The following is a 14,057-nucleotide window of genomic DNA, read 5'->3' as shown; positions in this document are numbered from 1 at the left end:
TTGGAACAGCATGCACTGACGTTAGTGCACGCACAAACAAATAAATACAGTACATGTAGACACAGGGAGCCTGGCAACGGGGCGGGGGAGGACGGATGCAGGGGCTACGTGTGTGTGTGAGAGAGAGAGAGAAATGCATGGTGTTTCCTCCAGAACACGATCTCTATCTGGGACTGATTATGTAATGGCCAAGTGGAGTAAAGCTGCGGGAGGAAGGAACAAGAAGAGAGAGAAGACCATGCATGGCCTTGCCGCCATGCTTGATGGGAGACTGACTGCTGCCAGAGCTCTTTTCTAACTCGTTTTCTTTCTATTATCTGCCACTTCTCCCAGTTTTATCTGGTCATTTCTTATCAGAATGGCTCTGCAGTGAATTTACTCAGACAGTAAACGGCTCCCCAGCTGCCTGCTTTTACCTCGTCAAGCCCTCGTCCTTGGTCATTGCTCATATTCCCGTTCCAGCAGCCTCGTGTGCTTTCCTCGGACAAACAAGTAAACAAGTAGACTCTAACAGATGGATATTTTCGCAGTGGACGTCGTTATTGGCGTCTTTTTCTCGTTTTTTCTCACGCGTTTGTCTGAGGCAGAGGCATAAAGGGATGACTGTGAATAAACGGCAGGCTGTGGCACAGAGACGGAGCTCGTGTAACGATTTAGTTTAAACTGTTCCCCTCAGCGCTCATCGGCGACGAAGCAGGCTTCCCTGTGCACAGCCACAAGCATGTGACGTTGGGCTGTGCCATGAAATTGCTTTGCTTGTCAGATCCCACAGAGAAACGTTTCATTAACTGTCTGACTTCCTGGGTGTAATGGTTGTCTGACGGCCGACGGCACAGAGTTGTTCTGTACCCGCTCGACCCCTGGGCTGCTGTTTCGGGGACATTAACTAACTTTCCTACGATAACCAGGGTGTTGACAGGAACACCTCTTTGATGGTCGGGGGGTGGGGGGCGGGGGGGGGGGGATTCCACTTCCACAAGATGTACTCTGGAGGGGATTTTTGATTGAACAATAAATGATGTCATGAGTGATAGTTTTATCAGCTGCGTATGACAGATGCAGATGTTCTCAAAGGGCTTTCACTTCTTTTACCGTAGATACCGCAGTAGTTTTTGTTTGCTGTGGTTAGAGCAAAATAAAATTGAAAGCAAGTAGCAATCACGCTAACACCTGCAGCGCTTGAAGGTTTAAATTTAAACTTCTCAAAGTGCTTCCTGTCTTTCTTTGAGTTCTTCGGCAGCAGAACGTTCCATTTGGGTGAAACGGTTACGGATTAATCAGTCTGAACATTTTCGTAGAATTTTCCTCATCGTTTCTCCTGAAGTTGCGGTTTACTAGTTTGATCATTCTCTCGGCCACGAAACCCCCTACCGAACATCTCATCGGCACATCCTGCTTATTTGTCTAAACATGCACTCACGTACTGATTACCCGAGCGTCACGCTTCTAAGGAAGCAGAAATGACATCACACGGTCAGAGAAATTCCCGCTGTTGTTACTTCTGCAGTGGTGCAGAAACGCCCCCGGTCACCTGACTGTAAGTGGTGTCCCGGAGGGGCGGGGTTTCAGGCCCAGCGGTTTGGGGTAAGCCGTCTTCCAGGCGAGCTGAGTCATCGGGGGTTCCCCAAAAAATAACCTGCGTAATGCTCGCGCTCACTCTCACTGCTTCTCCTCTCCTACACCATACTCTTACCCATAGGTGCTATAACCACATTTCATCGCTTTGGTATAATCTGATAGAACCCGAGCTGCTCTTGAACAAGTTTCTACCGCCTATGTGTACGATCTCATTACAGAGTACTGAGTTTCTAACACTATGCTGCTGAGTAGCAATGTGATAGCCAGGGTAGATGGCTGTTTGGTCACACACACACCCTCTATAAAAGTAGTAATTACAACCTGGCCACCGTGTCCCCATTTGCTCTCAAAAGAAGTCACAGATGATCTCTAGCTGTATTTTTGTTTGTCTTTCTTCTAATTTAAACCTTTCTACTTTCACCACAATGCAGTTTTACTACATTTTGCCAGTGCTATGTTTTCCATGTGATGGTTGACTGAGTTTATGGGCTTTTGCTGTTAGAGTTAGACGGGCCTCTTACTTGCCAGCACGAGTGAATGAGCAAGAGTTCTTCACTCCCATTTTATCACTCTGCCATGCATCACCTGAAGGGTGAGGATGATGCAGGTGGAGATGATGCACTGAAGCAAAAGAGAGAAGGGGTGGGGTAAAGAGCTTCTCAGTCGATGCTGAGAGAACCTTCACTCAGTCTCGTGCTTTGAGACCGAGACGCTAACTCAGAGTGTTGTTTACCCTGGTCGTGTTGTTGTTGTTGTTGTTTTTCTCCCTGACAAGCTGACATTTTTCCCTTCTCTGTGTTTCAGGATTGAGGAGACCCCGGAAGAAATGATTGGCAGCTGAAGCTGAGACTTAACACAACTGTGAATCAATAACTCGGTGCTACTCTAAAGGTGCGCACAGCGTGAGTGTTTGTATCACTTTTCCTTTAAAGCACGTGGAGTGCAGTCCTGACAGTTAACGCCGGCCTATCTTCACATAGCAGCAGCGTCTGGCAGATCGTGATCCCTCGCCCCTTGAGGGTGGTGTTCATGTGTCAGTGAACAGCAGCCCTCCTCGTGAGCTAAAAGTGTACAGTGTTTGAAGTATCCTCTGCTGGGCTTTATATAGAGCCCGTGATCCAGTGTTAGTGGGAGGAAGAAAAGCAAGGGAAGATGAACTGGTGGGAGGAAGTACTGCGTACGGCCAGAGCTAATTCTGGAAAAACTAGTGGAACAGTGCTATGCTGAGCAAGGCAAATGAATCATAACCCTTGTGTGCATGTCTGTTGCTCTCCCACTGATCCACTGATGAATTATGCAGCACATTTCAGTCATGGCACTGCAGTTTATAAAACATCTCTGTACTTATGTTAGGCCCAAAATATCCACCTTAAATGTAATATTTACACATATGTCTTATATTACATTGATATTATATTGAATATAATGATGAAGATGAATCTGAGTATTGTTCTTGAAAGGTTAACCTTCTAATCTGGTGTTAAATGGATGACAGAATGGTGGTTTTTAACTACTTAACATGTTACAGGTAGATATTTAGTTAGCCTAGTTTCTAACGGTGGCCATGATCGTGCAGGTTTAAACCTCCCTCTCAGGTTTTGTCTCTGGTCTCTTTTGTTGTCAGTATTGAATCTCTGTTCTTTGAAACACACACTTCTTCTTTTCATCCCGACACCTTCGGTCTTTTGTGCCGTGTGTGTCCGGTGTTTCTGAAAGCAGGGAGGGGGAGAGAGAGTTATCTCTCAGCTTCTTTCATGTGTTTTCCCCTCAACCATCTCCTTTGTGTCGTTTGTGTGTTTGTGGGAAGGTGCGTGGGCGTTTTCATGGCACCATTCCCACTCTGCACTCCACCTCCCTCCCTCCATCCCTTCCCTCTTCTCCTTAATCTATCCTTCCCATCCTGTTCAGACCGTCTGTTGCCGCTGCCCCCCCTCTTCCTCTTCATCACGCCTGCCGTAATGAGATTAAACCTTAGTGTATCCACTGGGCGCACGCACACTTTATGTATACACACACACACACACACACACACACACACACACACACACACACACACACACACACACAACGCTGCAGTACACACACAATCATCCACTTAAAAGAGAGCACACTATTCTCTCTCTCATGCACTAAAACAGCACAGGCCTGCCATCACTGTGCAGCTTGCACACTTGGACCGCTTCCACTTGCGTGGCGTCCAACATCACACAGTTGGCGTGAGACCAAAGCCTCTCACTCTTAGTCTTTCCCTCTGTCTCTGGCTATCAGGAGGCTCATGGTAAGGATTACAGTAACCCCAGGTCTGTCCTCAGAGGTGAGCTCCCTGCTGAGCCATCTGGGCTTCAGAAATAATCAGATTCCACACTGACTAGTTTACTGCTGCCTCCTACAGGCTGAGTTATGCATAGCAGCCGTCATCAGACAAGTTATAAATGTAAGTTTCTTCAGGAAATGTTCTTGACAGAAGCAGAGGAGATGCTGGCAAGCTGTCCATCTCTCTCATTCGCTTACTTCCAAACACACACACCAGCTTGTCCACCAATAAAATAAAAGACCTGATGGGTTTTTCTGTTTTTAAAGTCTCTGACTCCCCTCTCATAATGATTCTCTTGGTCTTCTCTTTCTGCAGGCAGTTGGCTTTTAGGCTCCTGGTGCTGAAGATAGACCTCCACATATTCTCAGTGTTGGAGTGAGGCCCTCTCTGAGCTGCAGTGGAGGGCTTCACAGATACAGCTAGTCTGGTAAGTACTTTTGTTTATGCAGCAAGGAATTTGATGGATCTGTCAGAAATCTGCCACGAGAACTAAAAACTACGATGTTTTTTTTTTAATGAAAATTAAAACATATTGACGGGACCAGTTATTTGTAAAATCTGCATCATAAAGCACGGCAGCTTCGTCCAAAGATGTTTTTCTGTTTTCTCTCTATGAGCGTATCTGTGTGTTAATTGTGTGACTGTACAACTAAACATGCAGGCTGGATGCATCACCCAATAGAGCAGTTTGGCGGGCGAGGCACACGGGATTCCTTCCCTCTGGACGAACTCAACCGGGGGCCATGGCCTCCCGTGGGCGGCCGCGCCTGGCAGCCACCTGCCAGGTATGTAGTCATGACAACACCATATTTTTTGCAAAACCTCTTTGGTTGCATTGATTCATCAGGTTAATCCTGCTGGTAGAGTTCAAGTTAAAGGCGATCAACAACTTTGTATCCCGTCTCTGCTCCTCATCAGGTGTTCACCTACGATGAACCAACACCAGCTACTTCCCCATCTACCTCCTGGACCTATGGGTGGATTAAACCATCACAGCAAATATTTCAGTAATGGGTAAGTAATGGAACAAAGACATGGGTGGCACAGCTACGTTTAAAATGCAATAGATTTAGAGAAAGCTACAAGAGGAGTTAAAATGTTGATGTCATTCAAATGTTTTTAATCCTTTGTGTGTTTTATACTCCAGGCCGATGCGAGGAAGCGAGAAGCTCGATCTCCCACAGCCAATGTTACCACCTCTGCAGAGGGAGCAGCAGAGACCTCCCCACCATCTTCATCCTCCACCTCATCACAGAGCGTGGGAAATTAGCCAGCTATATGATTCCCACCTTCCTCCTCGAGGACATCCGGTCATGCCCCTGCCCAATGACCTCTCGCTCCGTCTCCATAATGGAGGCTACGCGGGCAGCGGCGGACCTCCACCTAACCCCCATTTCCCCTCCAGGGGGCCAAACCAAATGCTGAAAGTGAGAACAGTGTTGCAGTGTTATTCTATGTCAGCCTTTTGCACTGAGCTTAAATAATTCTCTGCTGATGGACAATAAATCACTCTAAACACTTTCTTTTGTTGGTTTTCTGTCTATTTTAGTTTGGGGGTCCTCAGGAGCAGAATGTTCCCCGGGGTCCACCTTTGCTGGGAGATGACATGTGGGCTCAGGTGCACCAGGTAGGAACTCTCTAATTGGTTAGGATCATGTTTCATCATCGACAAAAACACCCAGCACTCCCTGTTCAGACCAATAAAACACCAATTCCACTCAAAGTCACTTTTGCCTCCCAGATTTTGCTGTGAATATTTTGATAAAGGGATTCTTTGGACTGACACTGCAATAGTCTTCATCTGCAGCAACTAAGATCTTTTTCTGTGCACAGCAGAGGCCATACCCAGGAAAGATGCAAGGAGGTCAGCTGAAGCGACCAGGCCCTCCACTGGGTGAACACTCTGTTATCCAACACACGCCTTCACCATCGCTGCATACGCCCTCACAGCCTGCAGCAGAGGAGTGTCCCAGCCCCAGCAAAAGGAAAAAGAGTTCAGATCAGGTATTGGACAGTCACAAATAATAAAATCAGTTCTTTTTCCCCCTCCTCAGATCTTTGAGTAGTAAAATATTGTAATGTGCTTTCCCCTGTGCAGGTATCTCACCCTGGGCTGCAACGTTTCTCTGGTGCTGGCCAATCTTTGCCACAGCAGCAGTCGTCTGCTCAGCACCACCCTCCAAAGCCCGCCTTCTGGAACCCCATTCACAAGGACAGCAGTGTTCCCTGGCAGCCACAAACCTCAGAGCGCAAGAACCCACAATCACAGTTCCAGGTCTGAGCAGGAGCAAAATCTCTGCACTGCCTACTTGATCACTGACCACTGCTTTATTTAAAGCAGTGGTCAGGCCCTTTGTATATTATTCTCATTGTCCTGTTTTTCTTTTTCTTCTTCTCTTGTTTTGTGGCTCAACAGGAAAACAACAAACAAGGTATGGGCAGCTACAACCAGAAGTCCTCTCCTGCATCTTTGGCCCCTTCCAACCTCTCTCCTTTACCCAACTCCCCTCCAGGAAGCTACAACCAGGGATGTGCTCCTAAGCTTCAGAAAGACAAGTTACAACCTCAGGCTGTAAACCATCGGTCCCCTCACTCCTCCTACCCTAGTCCCGGCTCCAAACCGGAGAGAGCTCCACCATGCCAAGCTAAAGAGACTCGTGGTTCTCAGATGCAGAGAGGCCCTTTTATTGGGGGCCAAGGTGGCAGCCAAGCTACCTCTCACACAGCATCAACTCCAACCAGGGGAGACAGAGATCATCACCGACATGCCCAGTCGTCACCAGCAAACATTTCTGCGACTGGCAGCAACAACAGCAGCAGCAGTGTGCCTTACAGCCACTTCCAGCCTCATCCAGGGCTGGTCCACCAGGGTCCTCCTCCTCCACCGCCTCAAGCCAGCAGCACCTCAGTACCTCAGCAACAGCAAAGCGGTCCACATGAGGCCTGGAGATATCAGAGCACGCCCAGCAATCACTCCCTGGTGAGTTCAAGTTATATGCTGCAAGAATGAGTTCCTTTAATAAAGGGCAGCACAACGCAGGCACTTCAGCTGTTAACACAGTTGTTTTTTGATCACTATTATATTAAGTGACTGAAAAATTCTTTGTCTTCAGGAGTCGGGCAGCTACAGGCCTCCAGGGCTGCTACCTCAGTGCCAGCAGAGCCACAATCAGGTCGTGGATAGTCGGCATCCAGGTTCCTCCCGGCATCAACATCACGTCAGCCCTCCCCTGCCACCTACTCGAACACCTGTCATCACAACCAACCCTCCTATGTCCCAGACCCCCTACTCTGTCAGCCGCCATAGCAACAGCAGCGGCTCTAATAGAGTTGCTATGGCTGCTTCCTCTGCAGTGGCCACATCTCCCCCTGCTGGCTGCTCTGTGAACAATGACAGTACTAGTAACCGCTGGCAAGGAGGAAGGGAGCCAGCCCCACAAACCCCTACCAGTGCCGTCACTAACTCCAAATCTCACAGGGATGCTCTGCAGCAGCCAGGCAATCATCGAGGCCCAGCTCCCACCGCAAACCAGTCTCACCAACACGGAGCTACCAAGTCCCAGCATATGAAGGGGAAGATGGCGTACTATGCTCAGGCTCAACTGGAAAAACCTCCATTTTCCTCCTCATCTTCTCTGTTCTCCTCAGGGCAAAACAGGGCAGGGGACAGTGTGATTACAAGCACAGTTTCTAGTCCGCTTTCCAACTCTCCAACTTACTGCCCAGTTTCTCACTCCACCGTCAGCTCTGCGCCTCAACCATCCAGCCCAGCCCTCCCCTCCAAACAGATGTTCTCTCATCCGCGAACTCCAACCTCTGTCCCTCAGTCCATTGAAGAGGCTCTCGACAAACTCGATGCTGAGCTAGAGGGACACATGCAAGCTGAGGAGAGGAGGAAGCTAGAGAGAGAGGAGCAAGAAAGAAAAAGAAGAGAAGAAGAGAGAGAAAAGAGGGAATGGGAAATGAGACAAAAACAGGAAGAGGAGAGGAAGAGGCTAGAGCTGGAAAAGAAGGAAGAGGAGAGGAAAAGAGAGCTGGAGAAGCAGGAGGAGGAGAACAGGAGAAGAGAACAAGAGAGGCAGGAGAGAAAGAAAGAAGAGGAGAGACGGAGAATAGAAGTGGAGCGACTGGAGAAAGAGAGGAAGAAGAGAGAGTGGGAGAAGCAAGAAGAGGAGAGGAAAAGGAGAGAATGGGAGAAGGAAAGGAAGAGGAGAGAGTGGGAGAAGCAAGAAGAGGAAAGGAAAAGGAGAGAGTGGGAGAAGCAAGAAGAGGAAAGGAAAAGGAGAGAGTGGGAGAAGCAGCAGGAGGAGGAGAAAAGGAGGAGGGAAGCAGAAAGGCACGAGCAGGAGAGAAAGAAAAGACAGCTGGAATGGGAGGAGGAAGAAAAGAAAAAACAAAAAGAGCTAGTGAGGAAAGAGGAAGAGAAAAAAAGGATGGAGAGAAACAGAGACGACAAACTGTGCAGCGCAAAAGGAAAAGAGCAGGCTGCTATCGAAAATCTAGAAAGGCTACTCTGTGAAAACACCTCCACGGTGCCCCCACCTCCTCCCCTCTCTTCTGTCACTGCATCTCCTTCAGGTCCATCTCCACCCAGTGCTCAGGCTTCTCCTCCATACCCCTGGCTAAGCCGTGGTGGTGTGCTCCCCTGCCAATCAGGCCAGACACCCGCCGTTGCCGCTATTGCCGCTCATGTCGAAAGGCTGCGGCCTCCTCCCCTTACACCTCAGACAGACTATGCCAGAGAAAAGCAAAGGCAGAGGGAGATGTGGAGTACCAATGGCGGAATGACATTCAGTCCTTCTTCAACAAACAATACCTCAGGGATGAACCAGCCGGTGTACCCCAACAAGCCCCCGGCGATGCAAACTGCACCCAGCCAATCCAAAGACCCAGCCAGGGAGAGAGACAGCAGCCAACACTCTCTCCCCACGGTGGCACTAAGAGAGCCGCCGAAACTGTATCACGCCTTTTCTAGAGAAAACCTCCCACCTCTGTCCTCCACCTCCACCGGGGGAATCCTCAACAAGCAGCTGACCAGAGGTGGTTTGGAAATCGCTGACTCTGACAGCGCTCAGTTTGAGGAGGAGTCCTCTGAGTCCACGCTGCTTCCCGACGGTCTGGCTAACATTATGGCCATGCTGGACGAATCCATCAAAAAGGAAGAGGAGATGTATAACAGTGAAAAGAATGGGCCCACAGGTCTCATTGGCACCTTTTCTCCCAGTGCTGAGCCCAACAAGAACTATCTTTGCGCCCCAGACTTGGTTCCGGCGACCAAACATCAGCCCAGTCATGAAGACCGATCCAACGCCAGTCCTCCTGTGCTCAGCCGCCAAGGCTCTCTGGCATCACCTTGCAGCCGAACATCTTCTCTCAACGAGGACGACGAGGACTATCTTAAACCTTCTCCAAATAATCCTAAACAGCCCGTGCACATGCCAGTGGGAATAGGGAACACCAATTACCGTCACAGTGACTTGGCTAAACTTTATGGTCTCCCTGAACAGATTAAAAGTGACGCTGATGAGGATGAAGATGAAGAGGATTCCGAGGCCCCATCTTGTTCTCCGCCACCCCAAAGACCCCACCTTCATCAGACGGGTGTTAATAGCATGTTCAAGTCTCTAGCAACTGTCCTAGAGAGCCAGAAGTATGCCTACCGTGGCGGGCCTTTTGGGAGACCTCCTCCATCAGCTCTGGTTGGGGTCAAGTATTCCTCTTCGCTGTCACTGGGCCCGGATATCTGCTGCCAGCAGCAAAGCAGTTCTCCCACATCAGACTCAACAAACCCACCATTCAGTCCTGCTCTCCCACCCATGAAGTCCTCTCCTCGTTCTCTACTGGAAGATAAGAAGCTGAAATTAGAGGACTCGGATGTCTGGACAGATGAAGGGGACTCAGAGGAAAGCTTCACCTTTATTAAAAAGAAAAGCATTCCTACGATAAAGCCTATCAGGGTGATGAAGGAGGAGCAAGAGTTGACAACCATCTCTGAATCTTCTTTGGCAGAGTTGGGCAAGAGCTGTGAGGTCATGCTTAGCCGACAGTCACTCCATTACAAGAGCTCCTACAAAAAACATGACAGCCAAGGTCAAATGGGGAACAGACACAAACCCGAGAAAGTAAGGGAACACAGAGAGAAAGGCAGAAGCAGAGACAGACAGAGGGACAAAGAAAAGAAGAGAAAGCACGGTCATAGCAGCAGCAGAAAGCATGAAGATAGAAAAGAAAAGAAAAAGCATAGAGACAAGAAAGATTCTTCTTCATCCACCCATTCCAGTTCCAGCCACAAGCGGCACAAAGATGGCAAGAGCCATAAAGAGAAAGATCGCAGAATCCTAAGTGATCTCAATCTCCAGAGAAGGGAGGGCTCAGAGAAAACCTTTGGTCTCTATGAAACTGAAAAAAGGAAATGCAAGGAAGCATCCAGTACCAGCTCCACAAGCGAAGGCGAGCGTAGAGAATGGACGGGAGAAAGATCTTCTGAGCACAAAAAAGGCGAATCTGGGTCTTCGTTAGGTTCTACGGATTTAATGAAATTGAAGGCGTTGTCAGATGGACCACCAAAAGAGCTCAAGATTCGGCTGATCAAAGTGGAGAGCGGCGACAGGGAGACGTTCATTGCCTCAGAGGTGGAGGAAAAAAGGATTCCGCTGAAGGACATCAGCATCAAGAACACTGCAAGTGAGATTATCCGATCCTGCAAGTAAGTGCAAATTAAAAATTGATTTCATGTAATGTCTCACAAGTATTCAAATGAAGCTAAATTAACACGTAACCGTTTTGGAATGAACTGTTAGAGAAACGATTGGTGCCTTCATGTTAGCATCTGTCAACCTTTGCCTTTTTTTCCTGTTGTAGGGCAGCCAGACTCAAAGGGAAGTTTAAAGAATCCTACTTACTGCCAGCCTTCTCTGTGAAACCCATCATAAGCAAAGAGGAACCAATTCCCAGGGAGAAACTCAACCCTCCTACACCCAGCATCTATGTACGTTCTATGTTTCTAACACAAACCTATTGAACACAAATTCTGTGGTGGCTTCACATGGGTTTTCCCAACATACAAAACAGCAACAGGAAACTCAGGAATTTCAGTGTTTTATCACTTAAATATAAACTGTTTAAAACAACACGAGATCTATAGACAACACACCAACAATACTCACGCTACCGAGCGATACCTGTGATTTAATTATGCATAAAAAGAGATTTTGTAACGCGGTAATGTTCTTCTTTGCAGTTGGAAAGCAAGAGGGACGCCTTCTCCCCTGTCCTCCTGCAGTTCTGTACTGACGCCAAGAATCCTGTTACTGTCATCCGAGGACTAGCTGGATCTTTGCGACTCAGTAAGTTTACAGTGGCTTATGTGTAAACAAATATAATGAAACAACGTGCAAGTAGACTCTCCCAAATTTTATGAAGAAGAGAAACATGATTTGGAAAACTTGTACCTAATTTTCCCATGACCTTTTCAGACCTGGGGCTCTTTTCAACAAAATCCCTGGTGGAAGCCAATGCAGATCAGATGGTGGAGGTGAGGACTCAAGTGCAGCAACCTGCCGACGAGAACTGGGACCCTAGTGGCACGGGCCAGACGTGGCCCTGCGAGAGCAGCCGCTCCCACACCACCATCGCCAAGTACGCCCAGTACCAGGCCTCCAGCTTCCAGGAGTCTCTCCAGGTATTTTTTGATCCAGTGCTATTTACAGAAATTAAGATTGTTAGCTTTATATAGTAATCCTAAAGATTCAAATAGGTGGTGGAGCAAAAAATAAGTCCATGTCAGTGTGGATACATGTTTTCTCTGTGACCATAACCAATATATGCTAATTACAGCCCTCGATATAATTGAATGTAAGCATAAAATATAACATTAATAAAGCAGTGGCTTTAGCCAGGCCCAGTTCAAACTTCAGTTCCAATAACTGTGGAAGCATCTAATAGATAAAGAATAATTCTTTCATTTTGAGCTGAAGTTGAAGGAGCTCATATTCTTTCTTTTTTTCCTGAGCTGTTAAGAGCATGTTTGAAACAACAGCTTGGAATATGATCCCAGAAAGGTTTAACAATACAGCAAGAGTTAACTTGTCTGTCTTTTCAGGAGGAGAAAGGCAGTGATGAAGAGGAGGATGAAGACGATGAGAAGAAGCCACCCAGCAGTTCTGAGACTCCCAACAAAGACAGCTCTAAAGAAACTTGCAAGTAAGTGTAATTTTCTATAAAACTTTTAACCCAGCTTTTTTGGAGGCGCATCAGGGTTTTGTCACTTGTACTAAAGCTTCAATATCTTCTTCAGTGGTGAGCAGAAACCAGTTGGGAAAATCATTAAATTTGGCACCAACATTGATCTCTCTGATCCCAAGAGGTGAGTAGCCTAAAACAACTCTTTGTGTCTTTGTGCAGCTAATAATTGCCCATTACCTAAGAGGACGGCATTACAATCTTTTGTCTCTCTGCTCAGGTGGAAGCCTCAGCTTCAGGAGCTGCAGAAGCTTCCAGCATTTATGCGCGTGTCATCCAGCGGAAACATGCTGACCCATGTCGGACACACCATCTTAGGCATGAACAGCGTCCAGCTCTACATGAAGGTCCCAGGGAGCCGAACACCAGGTGAAGGAAACTATAGGCAACACAGCTTACTATCTAAATGAAGGTGTGATGGAGCTTCAATCACTATTAGCAAAAACATACAATGTTGTGTGTGCTTATTTGACAGGTCACCAGGAGAACAACAACTTTTGTTCAGTGAACATCAATATTGGCCCTGGAGACTGCGAGTGGTTCTGTGTCCATGAGAACTACTGGCAGGCCATCAGTGACTTCTGTGAGAAGTGAGTAGCTGCAGAGTAACAGTGGATGTGCAGGAGTGTTGTGGTGAGGCTGGTTTACAGTTGGACACCTTCTACATGTCTGCCTTTAATGTCCTCAGGCACGGAGTGGACTACCTGACAGGGTCCTGGTGGCCAGTACTGGAGGACCTTTACAACGCCAACATCCCAGTCTACCGCTTCATCCAGCGGCCTGGAGACTTGGTGTGGATAAATGCTGGTACTGTTCACTGGGTTCAGGCTGTGGGCTGGTGCAACAATATTGCCTGGAATGTTGGACCCTTGAATGGTAAGAAGGGCACCATCTAGTGGCCAAATGCATATTCATTCAACTCTTTTTTTTTTTTTTTATGTAGCATTTCTTGTATTTTTCAATATTGTTTCATGTATATTTACAGGCTACCAGTATCAGCTGGCGCTCGAGAGGTTTGAGTGGAACGAAGTGAAGAAGGTGAAGTCCATTGTCCCCATGATTCATGTGTCCTGGAATGTGGCCCGCACTCTGAAGATCAGTGACCCAGACACCTACAAGATGATCAAGTGAGTACAGCTGGTTTTTTATCAGTTTAGGCACTTGGTAGGTAAATCCACAGCAGCACAAATTAAAAATCTGTTTTAGCGAAAGCAGAAAATATTGCAATGATTTTTAAAGTGGCGATCCACAGAAAAACTGCCCGTGAATATTGATATTGATTGCAAATGTGGGTCTCTGCCTTTCTGTCAGACACTGCCTGATGCAGTCCATGAAGCACATCCAGATCCTGCGTGACCAGCTGGTGGCTGAAGGCAAAAAGATTTCCTATCAGAGTCGAGTCAAAGACGAGCCTGCCTACTACTGCAACGAGTGCGATGTGAGTAACCGTCAAACACAAACTTAAACAGACTTTCGTTGCTTTGTGGCTTCGGTAGTTATCTTCATCTTCATCATCTACAGACCTTTTTTAGGGGTGTTAGAGCGAGTTTGTTAGGGCACATAGAATGGCGACTGAGTTTACTGTCTTATCTTTACCAGTAAGCTTACAAGCTAGGAAAAATAAGACTTTTTAGTATCATCAAACTCTGAAGCTGTAGATTTGAAAGATGGCTCCTGAAGTTTCTACCAGACGACTGATCAACTCATCAAAGTTTGACCCCTCTGCTGTTCTTTCCTGTCGCAGGTGGAGGTGTTCAATTTGTTGTTTGTGACGAGTGAGAACAACAGCAGGAAGTCGTACGTGGTTCACTGCGAGGACTGCGCACGCCACCGCAACCCGAGCCTGACCAACGTAGTTGTGCTGGAGCAGTACCGCATAGAGGAGCTCATGAACGTATACGATTCCTTCACCCTGGTGAGACTT

The 14,057-nt window shown here is 47.5% G+C and overlaps 1 protein-coding gene across 8 annotated transcripts in view; it reads left to right on the top strand.

Annotated features, from left to right (window-relative positions):
* The window catches only part of kdm6ba (lysine (K)-specific demethylase 6B, a), a 107,773-nt gene that overhangs the window by 91,957 nt on the left and 1,759 nt on the right, over positions 1-14,057 (top strand). For 4 of the 8 annotated variants that reach the window (XM_086284804.1, XM_086284803.1, XM_086284805.1 and 1 more), the window contains 21 exons: positions 2,383-2,469; positions 4,208-4,319; positions 4,554-4,677; positions 4,811-4,906; positions 5,040-5,319; positions 5,442-5,519; positions 5,726-5,896; positions 5,991-6,167; positions 6,309-6,872; positions 7,006-10,598; positions 10,754-10,880; positions 11,133-11,238; positions 11,368-11,573; positions 11,994-12,094; positions 12,189-12,257; positions 12,354-12,502; positions 12,609-12,723; positions 12,822-13,009; positions 13,119-13,260; positions 13,445-13,571; positions 13,878-14,048. In XM_086284804.1, the coding sequence (XP_086140930.1) occupies positions 4,559-4,677; positions 4,811-4,906; positions 5,040-5,319; positions 5,442-5,519; positions 5,726-5,896; positions 5,991-6,167; positions 6,309-6,872; positions 7,006-10,598; positions 10,754-10,880; positions 11,133-11,238; positions 11,368-11,573; positions 11,994-12,094; positions 12,189-12,257; positions 12,354-12,502; positions 12,609-12,723; positions 12,822-13,009; positions 13,119-13,260; positions 13,445-13,571; positions 13,878-14,048 (6,579 nt within the window). In that variant the 5' untranslated portion in view covers positions 2,383-2,469; positions 4,208-4,319; positions 4,554-4,558. Of the gene's footprint in view, positions 1-2,382; positions 2,481-4,207; positions 4,320-4,553; positions 4,678-4,810; positions 4,907-5,039; positions 5,320-5,441; positions 5,520-5,725; positions 5,897-5,990; positions 6,168-6,308; positions 6,873-7,005; positions 10,599-10,753; positions 10,881-11,132; positions 11,239-11,367; positions 11,574-11,993; positions 12,095-12,188; positions 12,258-12,353; positions 12,503-12,608; positions 12,724-12,821; positions 13,010-13,118; positions 13,261-13,444; positions 13,572-13,877; positions 14,049-14,057 lie in introns of all 8 variants that reach the window. The other 4 variants (XM_086284807.1, XM_086284809.1, XM_086284811.1 and 1 more) reach the window with 3 other exon arrangements.

The sequence above is a fragment of the Aulonocara sp. 'chitande type north' Nkhata Bay genome, linkage group LG3 (assembly GCF_057382095.1).
Source record: "Aulonocara sp. 'chitande type north' Nkhata Bay isolate Kocher_YH1m ecotype deep benthic linkage group LG3, A_spYH_male_GT1.1, whole genome shotgun sequence".
NCBI lineage: Eukaryota > Metazoa > Chordata > Actinopteri > Cichliformes > Cichlidae > Aulonocara > Aulonocara sp. 'chitande type north' Nkhata Bay.
This window is presented reverse-complemented; position numbering and strand designations above follow the sequence as displayed.